At 59.0% G+C, this 14,053-nt stretch overlaps 1 protein-coding gene across 1 annotated transcript in view; it reads left to right on the top strand.

Moving 5' to 3' along the window:
* Positions 1-250: 250 nt before the first annotated feature.
* The window catches only part of CIB4 (calcium and integrin binding family member 4), a 44,980-nt gene continuing 31,177 nt past the window's right edge, over positions 251-14,053 (top strand). Inside the window, exons 1-3 of the mRNA XM_004618921.2 lie at positions 251-304; positions 642-676; positions 5,040-5,136. Of these exons, the coding sequence (XP_004618978.1) occupies positions 251-304; positions 642-676; positions 5,040-5,136 (186 nt within the window). The remainder of the gene's footprint in view (positions 305-641; positions 677-5,039; positions 5,137-14,053) is intronic.

Raw genomic sequence — 14,053 nt, 5'->3', positions numbered from 1 at the left:
TGGCGGCCCCCGAGGGGGAATGTGGGCGCAGAGGTGGGGTCGCTGGCACAGGGGCAGACGTGGGCCTCGTGGCCGGGCAGGGGTCCCTGAGCCAGCAGAGCCCCCTCCTCCTACCACAGCTGCCTTTCTGGGTGGGGGCGGGGGTCCGTAGTCCTGGCCACCCCGCCGGGCTCGGGGAGAATGTGCAGAAGGTGGAATGGTGCTTACCACGGCAACCTGCCCCTCTGGGAGTCGAGGTTCTGCTGTGGGCATGGGGCAGTGTCTGAGGCACCCCATGCTCTGGGAGGACCTGGAGGAGTACCAGGTGGACAGAGCGGCCGGCGGAGGGGCGGGCGAGTCTCAGAGCCGGTTTCCTGGGTGGGGAGGTGGGGCCTTGTCTGGCCAGACCTGTATGCTGTGTCACCACCTGCCCCCATCCTACCCCCTGTTCTGGGTCACCCCAGAACTTCGCTCTGGCATCTCACCCCTCCCCCTCCCACAGCTGCCTCCTGACTTGGGGCAGGAGGGCAGGGCACCCCCAGCCACCACCACGGCACAGGCCAGGAGCGGGCACCCACTCTCCCACTGGGGTCTGAGCCCACTGGGGAGCCCCCACCCCACCCTGCCCTGCGCAGGCAGCTGACTCTCTCTGCTTCCTGCAGGCACTGACCTTCCTGACCAGAAATGAGATCCTGTGGTGAGTGCGGGCCCCTCTCCCCTCTGAGCTGGGGGCCTACAGCTTTCCTGGGCCCTGTGGTTGAGGTCTCGACTTGAGTGAGATGTCGGGCGTCACGCTGCAGTGGGGACAGAGCTCAGTCAGTACCTCAGAGTCGGACGGGCCAGCTGGAACGGGGAGGGGAGGGAAGGCTTGTGGCGCCATTTTGGCCTTTGGCTGACTGGAGGGAGCGTCTTGTCCTTCCTTCCTTCTAGCCTCTCCTAGAGGCCGTGTCTTGGCTGACCCTGGGCCAGCACCAGGTCACAGGTCGCTGGTGAGTGGGTCACAGTCCTGTCTGGAGGGGAAGCGTTTCCCTTAAAGAGCTGCCACAGCCCCCTCAGCAATGTGAGGGGAGACTGCGCCCCAAGAACCTGCAAGATGAATGAGTGAGGGAATCGCTTGAGACCCTCAGGGCGGGGCATCTCCTCACTGTCTCCTCTAGGCTCCCCTTCTGCTCTATTAGGGCCCCCTAAAAGTCACCTCCAGCCCAGGGGTCTCAGCCTCATAAACTCCCAGCAGGGACAGAGAGGGAGAGGCGGGCGCAGGCAGCCGTGGGGACCGGGGACCCTTGGGGCGCTGTGGTTCTCCTCTGACTCTTCACTCGCCGCTTTTCATGTTTTGTCAGAAAAACATGACACCGCTCCAAATGACCTCTCTCCTGCTTCCCACTGAACCCTTACTGACATCTCTAAAAAGCAACGCAATTAAGAAGTTTTAAATATCATCTGTGAGAGGCCTGGAAAGTTCCAACGGCCTAGGAAGTTCTGAATAAAAAGTAAATCTCTCTCTCTCTCTCCTCTTCCCAGGCCTGAGGTAGCCACTGCTCACAGACTTGCCCTGGGCTCTCTGGAAAAGTCCTCGGCACTAGACCTACAGGGGTTACCCTCAAAGATGCCTCTCTTTCAGGGTCGCCTTCACCACAGGGCACACCTGGGTCTGACTCTCCACAGAGAGGGGTGAAATCCACACAGATGCACCTCTCTCCCACTTCTTTTTTTTTGAGGGGGGGTCTTTTCTCCCCTGCTGGAGCGATAGCACAGCGATAGGGCATTCGCCTTTCACGCTGCCGACCCACATTCGATTCCTCTGTCCCTCTCGGAGAGCCCGGCAAGCTACTGAGAGTATCTAGCCCGCACGGCAGAGCCTGGCAAGCTACCCGTGGTGTATTGGATATGCCAAAGACAGTAACAACAAGTCTCACAATGAGAGACGTTACTGGTGCCCCCTCGAACAAATCGACGAGCAACAGGATGACAGTGACAGTGACAGTGACAGTCTCCCCTGCTGTAGAGGAACCCTAACTCATCTTACCATCACCTCCAAAATGAACTAGAGAGCAGGAAATCCACAGGAGAAATTTCTAGTCCCAAAATGTGGGCTCTGAGGGGCTGTGCTCAAAGGTTCAATAGTCCCGAAGACGCTAACACATGGGTGGCACAGTTTGTTCCCTTGCCCGCTGGGCATGCCCACGCCTGCTCCTTTGGCCACTCCAGATGATTCGAGTTGTATTCTCCGGTGCCCAGGGAGCCTGGCACATAACCCCACGGGCGGCCGAGGCTGAGGCTGGTGGGCGGGAGAGGGTTGAACACCGCCCCTCCAGCTCCCCGGGCTCTGGGGAGCTTCCCGAGGGGGAGCCAGGCTGGGGCAGCGTGCCCTCTGGACAGTCGCCCAGGCCAGGAGCCAGCCCCCTCCCTCCCCTCGCTGCCCTGGGATCTGTTTCCCACCTGCTCACCCGCCTCCCAAGGGAAGGCCACGTTGTTGTTCTGGGGAGCCGGTGCCAGGGAGAAGGGGCAGGCAGGGAAACATCTGCTCACGTCCCCGAGGGGGCCCCGGGGCCTGCTGGCCCTTCTCAGCCTCTGCTGCTCGGGAAGGGCCGTGCCCACACCGGGCACTGCTGCCCAGACCGCTGCTGCTGAAACAACTCAGGGGCGCCCCTTTGCTCACAGACGGTAGAGAGGGAGGCGCGGGGGGGGGCTCTCCCTATGTCCCGCACATGGGGGGCTCGAGGACAGGGCAGGGCGGACAGGGAGCAGGGCAGCGATGCTCCAGTGAGCGTTCAGGTGCTCCTGGCTGAGTGCTTCTGTATCGAGGACCACATCTGGGAGGGGCGTGGGGCCCGCTGAGGGTCTGGAGTGGCAGCGGAGAGTCAGGGAGAGTGGACGGAGCCCGGGCAGCTGTCAGGCGGCTTCAGGCCGGGACAGATGCTTGGCCTGGCCTCCGCATCGGCATCGGGAGGGCCCGACGCAGTCGTGCCTGAGAACGCTGGGCCAGGCTCTCTGTCCGGGCGGCGCCAGCCCCGAGGGCTACGGAGTAAGGACAGTGCAGAGCGGGCAGCGGGCAGCTGGCCTGTGGGGCACAGGGGCAGCACGTCACAGAGGCCCGGCAGGATCTGCAGTGGCTCTGGGAGCAGCAGACACGTGGTGCCAGGGGACAGTGTGGCCGTGCCAGGGTGCCTGGGCCTGGGATGTCACGGGGACAATTCTCCTGCCAAAGGGACACTTGTGATCCAGGTGGTGGCACAGCTGGGTGGACTGAGCTGGCTGCAAAGGGATCCAGAACGGGGTCCAGGAGAGAGGGGGCACTGAGGGGCCCTTGGACCACACGCCCCCACCATTTGGACCCCTGGGGCCCTCTTGCCGGGGCTCCTGGGTGTGCCGTCGCATCTGGGGACCCATGAGGTCACTCTTCTCCCTGGCCCTGAGCACCCCCTGCCTCCCAGTCTCCCCACCTGGGCTGGCTGGCAGCTCCTGGTGCTGGGGGCCAGTTACGGTCACGGTGGTGGTGACAGGCTGGCCACTGGGGTTGGTGCTCAGCTTCCCACTTGGCTGTGTGGGCCGGGTTGGGGGGTCCCAGGATTCCCCCTTCCACATGGGTGGACTGCGGTGTCCGGTCCTGCAGAGTTGGGGCTTGGGGCAGTTAAAGAAATGCCTGTCAGGAGTCAAAGAAGCGTTTCCTGGTGTCTCCGTGTCTGTTGGGCAATGGAGGCCAGCACTGGTCATGACTTCATGGCTGGGCAGTGAGGAAGGAACCAGTGGCTCGGGGCACTCTGGACATGGGGTGAGCCCGGGCAGTGGGGCCGGGGCTCTGTGTACAGCACAGAAGCCGGAAGCGGCAGGACCAGCCGGGCCTGGGCCCTCCCAGGCCTCTAAAGTGCATCTCCGAGGCGGGGCGCAGGCCTTGGACAAGCCGCACACTTGATTCTCCTACGGGTCCCCCTTGATTCTAATTTAGTGGAAACTCACTAGCGAGGAGATTGGGTCCCAGGGCTGTGTGGCAGTTACTGGTTCCCCAGAGCGTGAGCAGTGGAGTGACCTCCCCCTCCACCCCTACAAGGCCTCGGACAGCACGGCCCCTCACCTTGTCCGCTTTGTGAGGAAGGCAGCCCCCCGCAACACCCCCTACCCCTGCCACCGAGGGCCTGCTGGTTTTCTGGCAGGCTGAACGTGTGAGTTTTGCAAATGGCTGGTCCTGGTGAGTCCATCAGTGATTAATTCCGAGTTGCATCTCAAGCCGCTGATCCGTATTTAGAGGCGGGATCGTCGTGTGGCTGAGCAGACGCAGTCACCGCTCCCGTGCGGGCAGCCCTCACTGGCAGGCTGGGGTGCAGCCGGGAGACCCTCCCCTGGGTAACAGCGGAGGGGAGGCAGCTAGCCCCCTCTGTCTCTCCCCACCCACGTGACTTGGGCATTACCCTCTTGCTTCCCTGAGCCTCAGTTTACCTATTTATAGACATGCTCATGCCACCCACCCTCTTCCCGGATGGTTGGAAGTTTGTGGGCACCTCGGGCACAGAGCCTGGTGAGGGCTAGAAGGGGCGTCCTCCCACCCCAAGCCCTCCCCAGCAGGCAGCACAGGAAGCTCCAGTCCCTGACCTCAGTTTCCCCAATTGGAAATGACAGTGGCTCTGTGAAAGTGTTCCTGAGAGTCTCTGTGAGGAGCCTCAGAGGGGGACACAAGGGACAGTCCCCCACCCGGGCCCCCATGTGGGTGTATGACCTCAGGGGCAATAGTATCCTGGGTTCAAATCCCGCCTCCTCCCGACTTGGGCATAGGGACTGGTGGGGCCTCAGGCCTCCCCGCAGCCCTCCCCGGCCTCCCCTCCCGGTCCCCCCAGGCTGCTTCCCCAGCTGGAAACGAGGGCTCTGGGGTTTGTGATAGTGGGCATGGCAGGTGTGTGCCAGGCCACAGGGCACATCCTGCCTTTGCACCCGGCCTGCGGCAGCCAGGAAGCCTCAGCGACGCTTCTAGCAGGGTGAACAGTTCCCATCTCCCTGCGTCCGTGGCTCTTAGCTTCTCTGTAGGAAGCCGGCGGGAGAGGGGCCCAGCCTGTCACATCTCTCCGCAGCATCCACGACACCTTCCTGAAGCTCTGTCCCTCCGCGAAGTACTACAAGGACGCGACTCTGACCGTGGACCAGGTCAGCTCCCTGCCGGCCCTCCGGGTGAGTCCTGCGGGTGAAGCGATGGGGGTGGGGTGGGGACAGAGCTGAGGGCCCCGTGACCCTCCAGCCCCAGGAGGGGCCCAGCTGTGAGAATGTCACATGCCTGATGCCACCCGAGGCCACACTGGTGACAGATCTCTTGGGTGGGCTGTCCCGGGCCTGCTGACCCACTGTCCCGTCCTCCGGGGGCTGCGGGTGTCTTTGAGCCACGCTGAGCCCCTCCTCCTGCCTGGCTCTCCCTCTCGAGCTCTTGGGCCCTGACCTAGGAGTGGGAAGGTGGAGGGGTCCCCCGCGGGAGCAGGCCAGCCTTGGGAAGCGGGGGGTGACCGGCCATTGCCCAGGCCCTCCTCAGTCCTCTTCTGCCCAGCTGCACTGGGAGCCTGGGCTTGTCTAGAAGGACAGAATCTTCTCAGCCTCTTTGCTGAGAACCAGGAGCAAAGTCTGGAGCTGGGGAGATGGGCACCCCACCCGCATCCTCCAGGCAGGAAAGGAAGGAAGCCCCCTCGCTGGCCCCCAGCACTTCCGGGAGCAACCCCGAACTCTGAGTCAGGGGCAGCCTCCAACACACAAACAATAGTGAAATGAGTCTAGGGGCCGGAGCGATAGCACAGCAGGTAGGGCATTTGCCTTGCATGCGGCTGACCCGGGTTCGATCCCCGGCATCCCATATGGTCCCCCAAGCACTGCCAGGAGTAATTCCTGAGTGCAAAGCCAGGAGTAACCCCTGAGCATCGCTGGGTGTGACCCAAAAAGCAAAAAAAAAAAAAAAAAAAGTGAAATGAGTGTCTGCTCCACCCCTGTCCTCATAAGCGCACGCCCCCTCACACCCCTTGGGGTGCCCCCCCTCTCTCCCTCCCGTCCACCCCGGGCTGCCCTGTTCCTGGGGTTGGGGGTTCTTGTAACCAGAAATGTCAGACTTCTCAGTCTAGTGGCCATGGAATGCTCCTGCCCAGGTTCTACCTTTCGGAAAACAGGTCGGGGAGGGCTGGGACTGGCTCCCGGTCATGGGTCAGGCCATGGGGACCCTCACTTCCACGCATCTAACCAGGCCTGGCTCATGGCCCGCGATGTCCCTGAGTGCCCTGACAGTGGTTATTCTGGCACGGGGGTGCCCCTGGCGCGTGCTCCCCGCCCTCCGCATGGACCCAGGGCACTGGCTCTGTTCTGCGCCCAGAGGAGCAAGCAGCCACCTGGGTAGGAGCAGGAAGGCTGGTCTGGGCCCGGCTCCATCACAGCCAGGATGACACAACTCCCTTCGATGCGTCACTTTCCTCCCCGTGAAACAATCTGCGCGCTGTGCTGGGGAACAGCCGGCGAGGGGCGAGCCAGCATCCTCCGCGCCCTGCACCCCACCCACGCCCAGCTCGGGGGAGAGCGGCAGGTGCGCTGGGGGAGAGGGGTGCACAGTTCCAGGCAGCACACACAGCGACCCCGGGGACTGGGGCGGGGGTCTGTGGTGAGCAGGGTTGGGGCCCCCTCGGGCAGCAGACAGATGCAGCAGGAAACATCAGGTTGCTGTGGAGAGGAGTGAGGGAAAAGCCTTGCCAGGGTCTGCGGCAGGCCACGCCCAGTCCGTGACTGACCACGCCCAATGCGGCAGGCCACGCCCATGGCGCGATTGGCCACACCCACGGGGCAGGGTCAGGTGGGGGAGCTGAGGTGGGCCATTTCGGTTTCTCTAGGAGCTGCAGACCCCCAGGACCTTGTTTACAGGACAGTGGTCAGGAACTGAAATGAGTTTTGGGAAGGAGATTAATTTTACTTTTCTTATTACATTTCTCTCAATGGTCATTATATAAACTAACATGCCAGTAAAAAACAGATTATTGTAGAAAAGCTAGGAACCAGAAAAGCAAAAATATGACAAAGCCATCTAGTAGCCCACCTCAAGGGATGGTTGCAATTTTGCCTGGTTTTCTTCAGGGTGTTTTTCCTTTTCTGTGAATCTAGAGAAATGTTTATTGGAGCCACACTTAAAAAAAAATATTGCCATACCATTTCTGTTTGTTTCCTCTTGCATTTCTAATGGCTCTGAGCAGTCAGAGACATCTCATGAATAGAGGCCTCCAAGCTGTTGCCATACCTAAAGGAGTGGGAGAATCAGGCTTGAACTCAGCTAAGGCTGAGTTTGAACTTGTTAGCAAAGTGATTTTAGATAAGTTCCCTCTGAAAGGAATGACTGGTGCTGGGCAGAACAAATAAAGTCCTACCAAAGAAGGCAGGATGGCAGGGGAGGGGTGTGGTGGCAGAAGGTATGGGCTTCTCCTTGGTTAAAGCTTACAGCGGGGAGGCCAAAGCAATCGGATAGCAGGAAGGGCTCTTGACTTGCGCAGGATTGCACAGGCTGGACCCCGACATCCCATATGGTCCCCTGAGCCCTGCCTAGAGTGATCCCTGAGCGCAGAACCAGGAGTAAACCCTGAGCACCACTGTGTGCAGGCCCCCTAAAATCCCTTCCCCCAAATAAATCAAAAGTAAAGCTAGGCATCAGATGCCCAAGGTGGTGGCCAAGGCCCAAGCAAGCAAGTGTTTGACAATACTGGGAAGTCGTGTATAGAAGAAATGAGGTCCTTGTCACTGAACGGTACGGAGTTGGCACATGGTCGGCCAAGTATTTAGTTAGAATGTTCTAGAACACACAACCATCACAGGAAGACTAGAAGACAAGCACTGATACCCTCCCTGCCCTCTGGATTCATTTGTATTGTCTACCACAGAATGTTCCAGACTTTGGATTCAAATAAAATTTCTCCAAAACATATTTTTGGAGGACAGAGTAGAGGTGCCAAACTTTTCAATTTGGCCAAGTAAGGACATTTTTTAAAAAAAAAAAATTGTCATCTGCAATCACCATCATTTCGTTGTCTGGTTTTGTTTTTTAAACTTTGTTTTAGAACACAAGTATTAGAAAGATTTGAGAATCATTCTTTCCCTACACATCCCCTTTGGACCCTGTTTGCTCGCCTTATGCCAGATGACCAGGAAACTTATCACTGACTGTCGCTTATCCTCAGACTGGCGTTGGGGAATTTAGATCTAGGATTGCTCTGTTGTGTGTCCTTCCATCCTGGCCAGGCTCAACGCCTGCTTCCCCAAGCGAGCTGGGAGATGCTGGCTGCGAGGCAGGGGCCCCAGAGTTCCTGTGTCCTCTGAGCCCCAAGGTCATTGCTGTGTGAGTCACACTGCCCAGATACCATCTTTGGAAAATCTTTGAGAATGGGGCCCCAGGGAACGCTGGGTCCAGCACTGACTTGGCTCAGGGGCTTAAGTGGTCTGGGAAGAAACTTCTGCTTCCTTAACTTGGATTCACTCGTGGAAAAAGTAGGTTGGTTAACACTGGGAAGGGTCTGGCTGTCGGAGGACAGGATCCGGGCAGTCAAGGGCCGGGAGATAAGTGTGGCGATGAGAATGCCCTGCCTTGCCTGGACACAGCACCCCTTTCTCACTCAACAGTTTCCGGGGTTGTTTGAAGTTCTTTTTTTTTTTTTTTTTGGTCTACTGATCTGTTTGATATATGTGAATGAGTTCAGTGTTTCTGTCCCAGTAAATAATGATCTTGCTTTCTGCAAACACAGATGAGTAGTGGTGTGTGTGTGTGTGTGTGTGTGTGTGTGTGTGTGAATGAGTGAGACACCAGAATTCTGGTTTCCAGGCTCAGTTGGGGAGATGGCAGGACCCCAGGGAAGATGCAGACTGTAGCCATGCCCAGTGCTCCTGGCCTTCCTTTACAGGATGTCCCTATACAGCTCGACCGATCATTATCCCAGCATAGCTGCTAGAAAACACAGCATTTCCGGATTCCACACGGGGTGTGAGAGGTCCGAGCATGGGGTCCTGAGATCTCAGTGGGACCCGGGTTTCCGTCCATCTGCTGTTTCTCGGGACCTTTCTGAGGCTGGCCTCGAGGCTGGGCCTAGGAGAGCTCTGGAAGAAGCCAGGCTTTCTGCGACCAAGAAATCCTGCGGCTGGAGAAATGGCGGGGGATGAACGGCAGGGATGGGAATATACTTTCTCAGTGTTTTAACTTTATAGATCAAAATGATTCATGCACGCCCAGAGTCGAGTTGCCGGATGAGTTTACCCCCTGTGCTTTCCCTGGAGACAACTATTCTCAGCTCTTAGCCAATTCTGGCATTTGCTTCCACGTATCACAAGAACACACTTACTGCCCCTGCTCCCAGCTCAGCCACCGACTCCCCCCAGAATAGAGCTCCTTCCCAGCGCCCCCCAGCACCCCCACAAGCATGTACCCAGCACTACCCATTGTCCTGCCTGGCTTTACCAGTCCCGAATTACAGCCAGTGAGCGGAGCTGTGTCTTCCTTGCAAGTTTTTTGGTGTCATTCGCATCTTTCCTGGATGTAATCGTTGTTTTAAACAGGTAAAATCCTGCTTACCTACAAGCAGTCAACACCAAAGCCCTGCCAGCCCCCTTCATCTCCCAAGGGCCTTCAGAAGTGAGGTGTTTCCTACACATCCTGGGTTCCTGGCGTATTTTCTCTTGTGGCTGCTCTGGTAGGGGCATGGGGCCGCGTTTGTCCGGGAGCAACTGTCCTGCTCGACTCATCGCCTTTCCAGTTCCACATTGAACAGAAGCGGCCTCATAAGAGGGGCCGGGGCCGGGGCAAGGGGAGGAAGGGAGCACAGACACCTCGAAGCTCTAAAACAGTCTTTTGTCTCCTTCTCGCTTGACTGAGTGTAGAGCAAGCTGGGTCTCGTTTTTCTTTGGAAATTAGGAAGTACCGCTCGGCTGCATTTTCACGTCTACTGATTTTCAAGAAGTCCGGTCTTCCTCTTGCTTCATTTTTGCTATGGGACTACTGTTGTTCGCCTTTCTGGAAGCCCCTCAGCTCTCTTTGACCCCTGCATTAGGAACTTTCCTGACTCATGTGGTGCTTGGGCCCCTGAGCCAGGCCCTGGAAAGCGGCGTGTGTGTGTGTGTGTGTGTGGGGGGGGTGCTTCAGTCTGGGCCCCCACCTTCCATTCTGCTGTTTCGTGCATTTCACTCTCATTTCCAGGAGCTCACAGTTCTCAGTGGACGTTCCTCTGGAAACGTTTCCTCTGAGCTTCCCTGCAGGTCATTCCCACCTGCTTGGTTGTCTGTCCTTGGATCTCACAGGCTCGGGCCGGTGCTGAAAAGCTCGTCAAAGCAGGAGTCCCAAGTGGGGCTGGAGTCTGTGGGGAGACCTGGGGGCCTAGAGAGAAGATGGGAGTCAGAGCCCGCCTCGGGCTCTCTGGTGAAGTTGGGAAAGAGGGCTGGGGGCCTCCCAGCTCAGCACGGCGTAGTTATGTTGGATGCCCAGTTTCCTCAGGGTGGCTGACACCCCAAGGCAGAAAGCCTCCTGCATTTCCTTGCCCCCCACACCCAGGACAGCCCCTCTGGCTTTCTGTAGGATCGGGGAAGAGGTGATTAGCCCACAGAGTAAGTGAGGCTATGAGGGAAGCTTCTAGAACCCCAACTGCTGGTCAACACTTTCGAGCTCCCAATCACAGTGTGAGTGAGGCTATGAGGGAAGCTTCTAGAATCCCAACTGCTGGTCAACACTTTTGAGCTCCTTTTTGAACAACTTCTGCTTCCCGTGGGAGTCGGGGATTCTGTCGGAGGATTCTGAATTGTCCCTCGGGTGGCAGATCCCCACGCGGCACCCAGTGTTCCCTGAAGCTCCAGGTCCTGCTCCCCCAAGGTTGCTGGGCTGCGCCCCCCACAACCTCATTCCCTCCACCAGAGCTGCTCAGGCTGTCTCGACTTCTTGGTTTGGTGTTAAGTGGGTGTTGGGAGAGAAACAGCTCAGGCTGCTGTGAGGCACCTGGTGACTTGGTGTCAGGAAGCGTCTCAGAGCTCTGTCCATGCATGTGTCTGTGTGTGCCCACATTCGTATCTACTTGTGTGTCCACCCTTCCGTCTGTGTATGTGTCTACACGGGGTCTACCTGTATGTCCCTGCTTGTCTGCCCATGTGTCTGGGTCACGCCTGGTGGTGCTGTGGGGTTACTCCTGGATCTGCCCTCAGGAATCATTCCTGACAGTGCTTGGGGGACCATATGGGATGCTGGGGATTGAACCCGGGAATCGAACTCAGGAATCAAAACAGGTCAGCAGCATGCAAGGCAAGTGCTCTCTCCACCGTGCTACCGCTGTGGCCCCAAGCACTTACCTACTTGTGTGCCTGTGCTCATGTCTACATGTCCACCCTCACGACTATGTGCTGTATGTGTCCCCATGCTCATGTCCATGCGTGTGTCCAACTCAAGTGCACATGTGCATGGTCTGTGATTGTGTCTACATATACACCCATGCTCTCTCTATGTACATGTGTGTCTGCACTTGTCTACAGGTGCATCCATGTGTGTATGTACACATGTGTCCATACGTGTATGTACATGTGCATCCATATTTTGGTGCATGTATATGTATCCTGCTCATGCGTACATGCTTGCCTACATGTGTCTACATGTGTGTGTCCATGCTCTTGGATACATGTGTGTTTGTGCTCGTGTCTATGTGTGTGTCGGACAGGAGGGGAGGGCAGGAAGCAGCTCGTGGCTCTGGGCCCTGGGTGTCTGAGCTGAAGGGCCTTTACCACCCCTCGCAGCCAGCGGGGCTGGGGCTGGGGTGCTGTGCTGAGTCTCTCGGGGTCCTTCCTGGGAAATGTCTGACTCCCGGGTCCCCGAGCCAGGACTTTGGAGTGGGAAAGGGGAGAGGCTGCGCACCCGAGCTCCGCCTCCCAGGGTCCCACCCCACCTGCTCCTCTCTGCAGGCCAGGGGTCACTGGGTGCCTGTCGTGTGTCAGTGACGGCACCCTCCCCCAGGAGAATTGCCGGGGGCCACAGACCCAGCGCCACCTGAAATGGAGCTGCGGAATGGAGCCTCAGCTCACCCCAGACTGCAGGCTGGGCCCCCCACCCCCCATACTAGGCGGGAATCTCCTCTGCACTGGTGCTGGGCTTGCTCGGTTCCCCAGGTAGCCAGGTCAGGACCCTCCTTTACAGCCGGAACCGAGGATCAAAGGGGTCCAGGAGCCCTCAGCAGTCTCCCAGCTGGCCAGCGGCAGGCCCTCCCGCCCCTCCCCGCCCAGCGCCCCCCCTCCCTGATGCAGAGTCAGAGCTGGGAGGGCAGTTCGACAGCTGGCTCACGCCCTGCATTTTCAAGCATCATTAGATCTTTTTCTGACAACTTCATCAGTTAGCAGGGCTCGGAATTGGCAAAAATCCTTATTTAGACATTCAGCCAAAGAATTAAGAAGTGGTTGCTTTTAGAAAACGCTCCGTGATGTAGGACGCAGTGGGGCTGGGGCGATGCCACCGTCAGCAGACTGAGGGCGGGCCTGGGGGGAGGCGCTGTTCTGTTCCAGCCTCAGTTTCCCAGATGCGGGTGTCTGGCCGCTCGTCTTCGCTTTCGCCCCGAGAACTGACTGGCTGGAGCTGACACCTTCCTGCTCTCTCCTGGGCCTCAACTTCACCTCTGGACCCCAAGACAAGGCCCAGATGGCCGGAAGCTCTTTCTTGGGGGTGATGGGGTCCTTGGGGCGGGACAAGGGCAGCCCCCACCCCCGCCTCCCGGTAGGGGACTCTGTTTTGCAGGGCCAGTCTGTGTGTGGCCCTTCCAGAAATGGGTGGTGGGAGGAGCCCCACTGTTGCCAGCGTGAGTGTGCCCGGCCCCTTCCTTGAGCCCCACATTCCTGCTCCCCTGGCTTCTCCCGCCCCTCCGCCTCTCGCCCGGCTGGACCCGCAGGTCCTGACCTGGCTGCAGCTCTGACTCGTGATTTCCCTCCTCAGACATGGAGAGGCGGGATTGGGTCCGGGCCCCGAGCCCTTCAGGTCTGTCTGGCTGCTCCTCGGGGCCGTGAGGTCCCATACCTTTAGGTACGGGAGCAGCAAGTTGTTGTCAGACACCCCCCACCCCCAGGACTCTGGGAGTCACGTGTTGCTGGCCTCCCTGGGCCCGTGGGAGGCCAGGCAGGAGTGACCAGGCCCCTGGACGGCGCAGGACTCGAAGGCCGGGTGGTGTGTGGGTGGATGGGTGACCCCCAGTCTACGGTGAGAAGCAAATCCACGCTTCCTTTCCAAGCGGCTCCGCCTCCCTCCGCACACCCCCCGTGGGCTCATTTGCCCCCCCTAATTCCCGGGGGGCAGCCAGGGAACAGGCCTCCCAGGGCTGGGGGACATGCCCCTCCGGCACCCCGGGCCCAGTGCTCGGAGCTCAGATCACAAGATAAACAAACTCCATCTCAGATTTTCGAGTCTCTGCTCCCAGGGGCCCCGGCGGCCTGCTGGCTCGGGGCTTTATTCCGCTGTTTCTTTACTGATAACTTCATTTGTGCCCCCAGAGACCTCAGACGGACTAAAATTAGAAAAACAAACAACCGTTGTTTCTGAACTAACCCCTTGCTCACTGGGGAGGTGCCAGCACCCCCCCAGTCCCCTGCTATGTTTCCAGGATTTGCAACCCCTGTAAGCTGCCCCAGAGGGGACAGCGCCCCCCACCTCCGCCCGCCCCAGCCAAGCCTGAGTGCTGGGGAGACGCACTGTCACCCGTGTGGAACAGCTGGCACCGCGGTTCCACGTAACGGGGGTGCAGCACCGAGACACCTCGGCCCGGAAGGCCCAACGGTGGGGTCTGGTGGGAGAAGGGGGTGTCAGCCCCACGTGAGCCATGGGCCCTCTAAGCGCCTGCCCTAGAGAGGGTCTTGGTTTGGCCCCTCACATCTCCCAGACCCACCAGACTCGAGCCTGCTGTTTGGAGACCTCAACATCCCCCGCTGAGAAATGGGCCCCATCACGGCACCCCTACGTGTCTGGGAGGGTCGATGGGGAAATGCGGGGACCCCAGGAGGGTGAGGGATCTGTGGCGTGTGTTGAACCTCATATTAGGAGGTCAGAGGGCAAGGGGCAAGGCAGATGGCAGGACCAGGTCACTGC

Source organism: Sorex araneus, chromosome X, assembly GCF_027595985.1.
Source record: "Sorex araneus isolate mSorAra2 chromosome X, mSorAra2.pri, whole genome shotgun sequence".
Lineage (NCBI taxonomy): Eukaryota > Metazoa > Chordata > Mammalia > Eulipotyphla > Soricidae > Sorex > Sorex araneus.
Note: the sequence above shows the minus strand (reverse complement) of the source record. Positions and strands in the feature narration are given on the sequence as shown.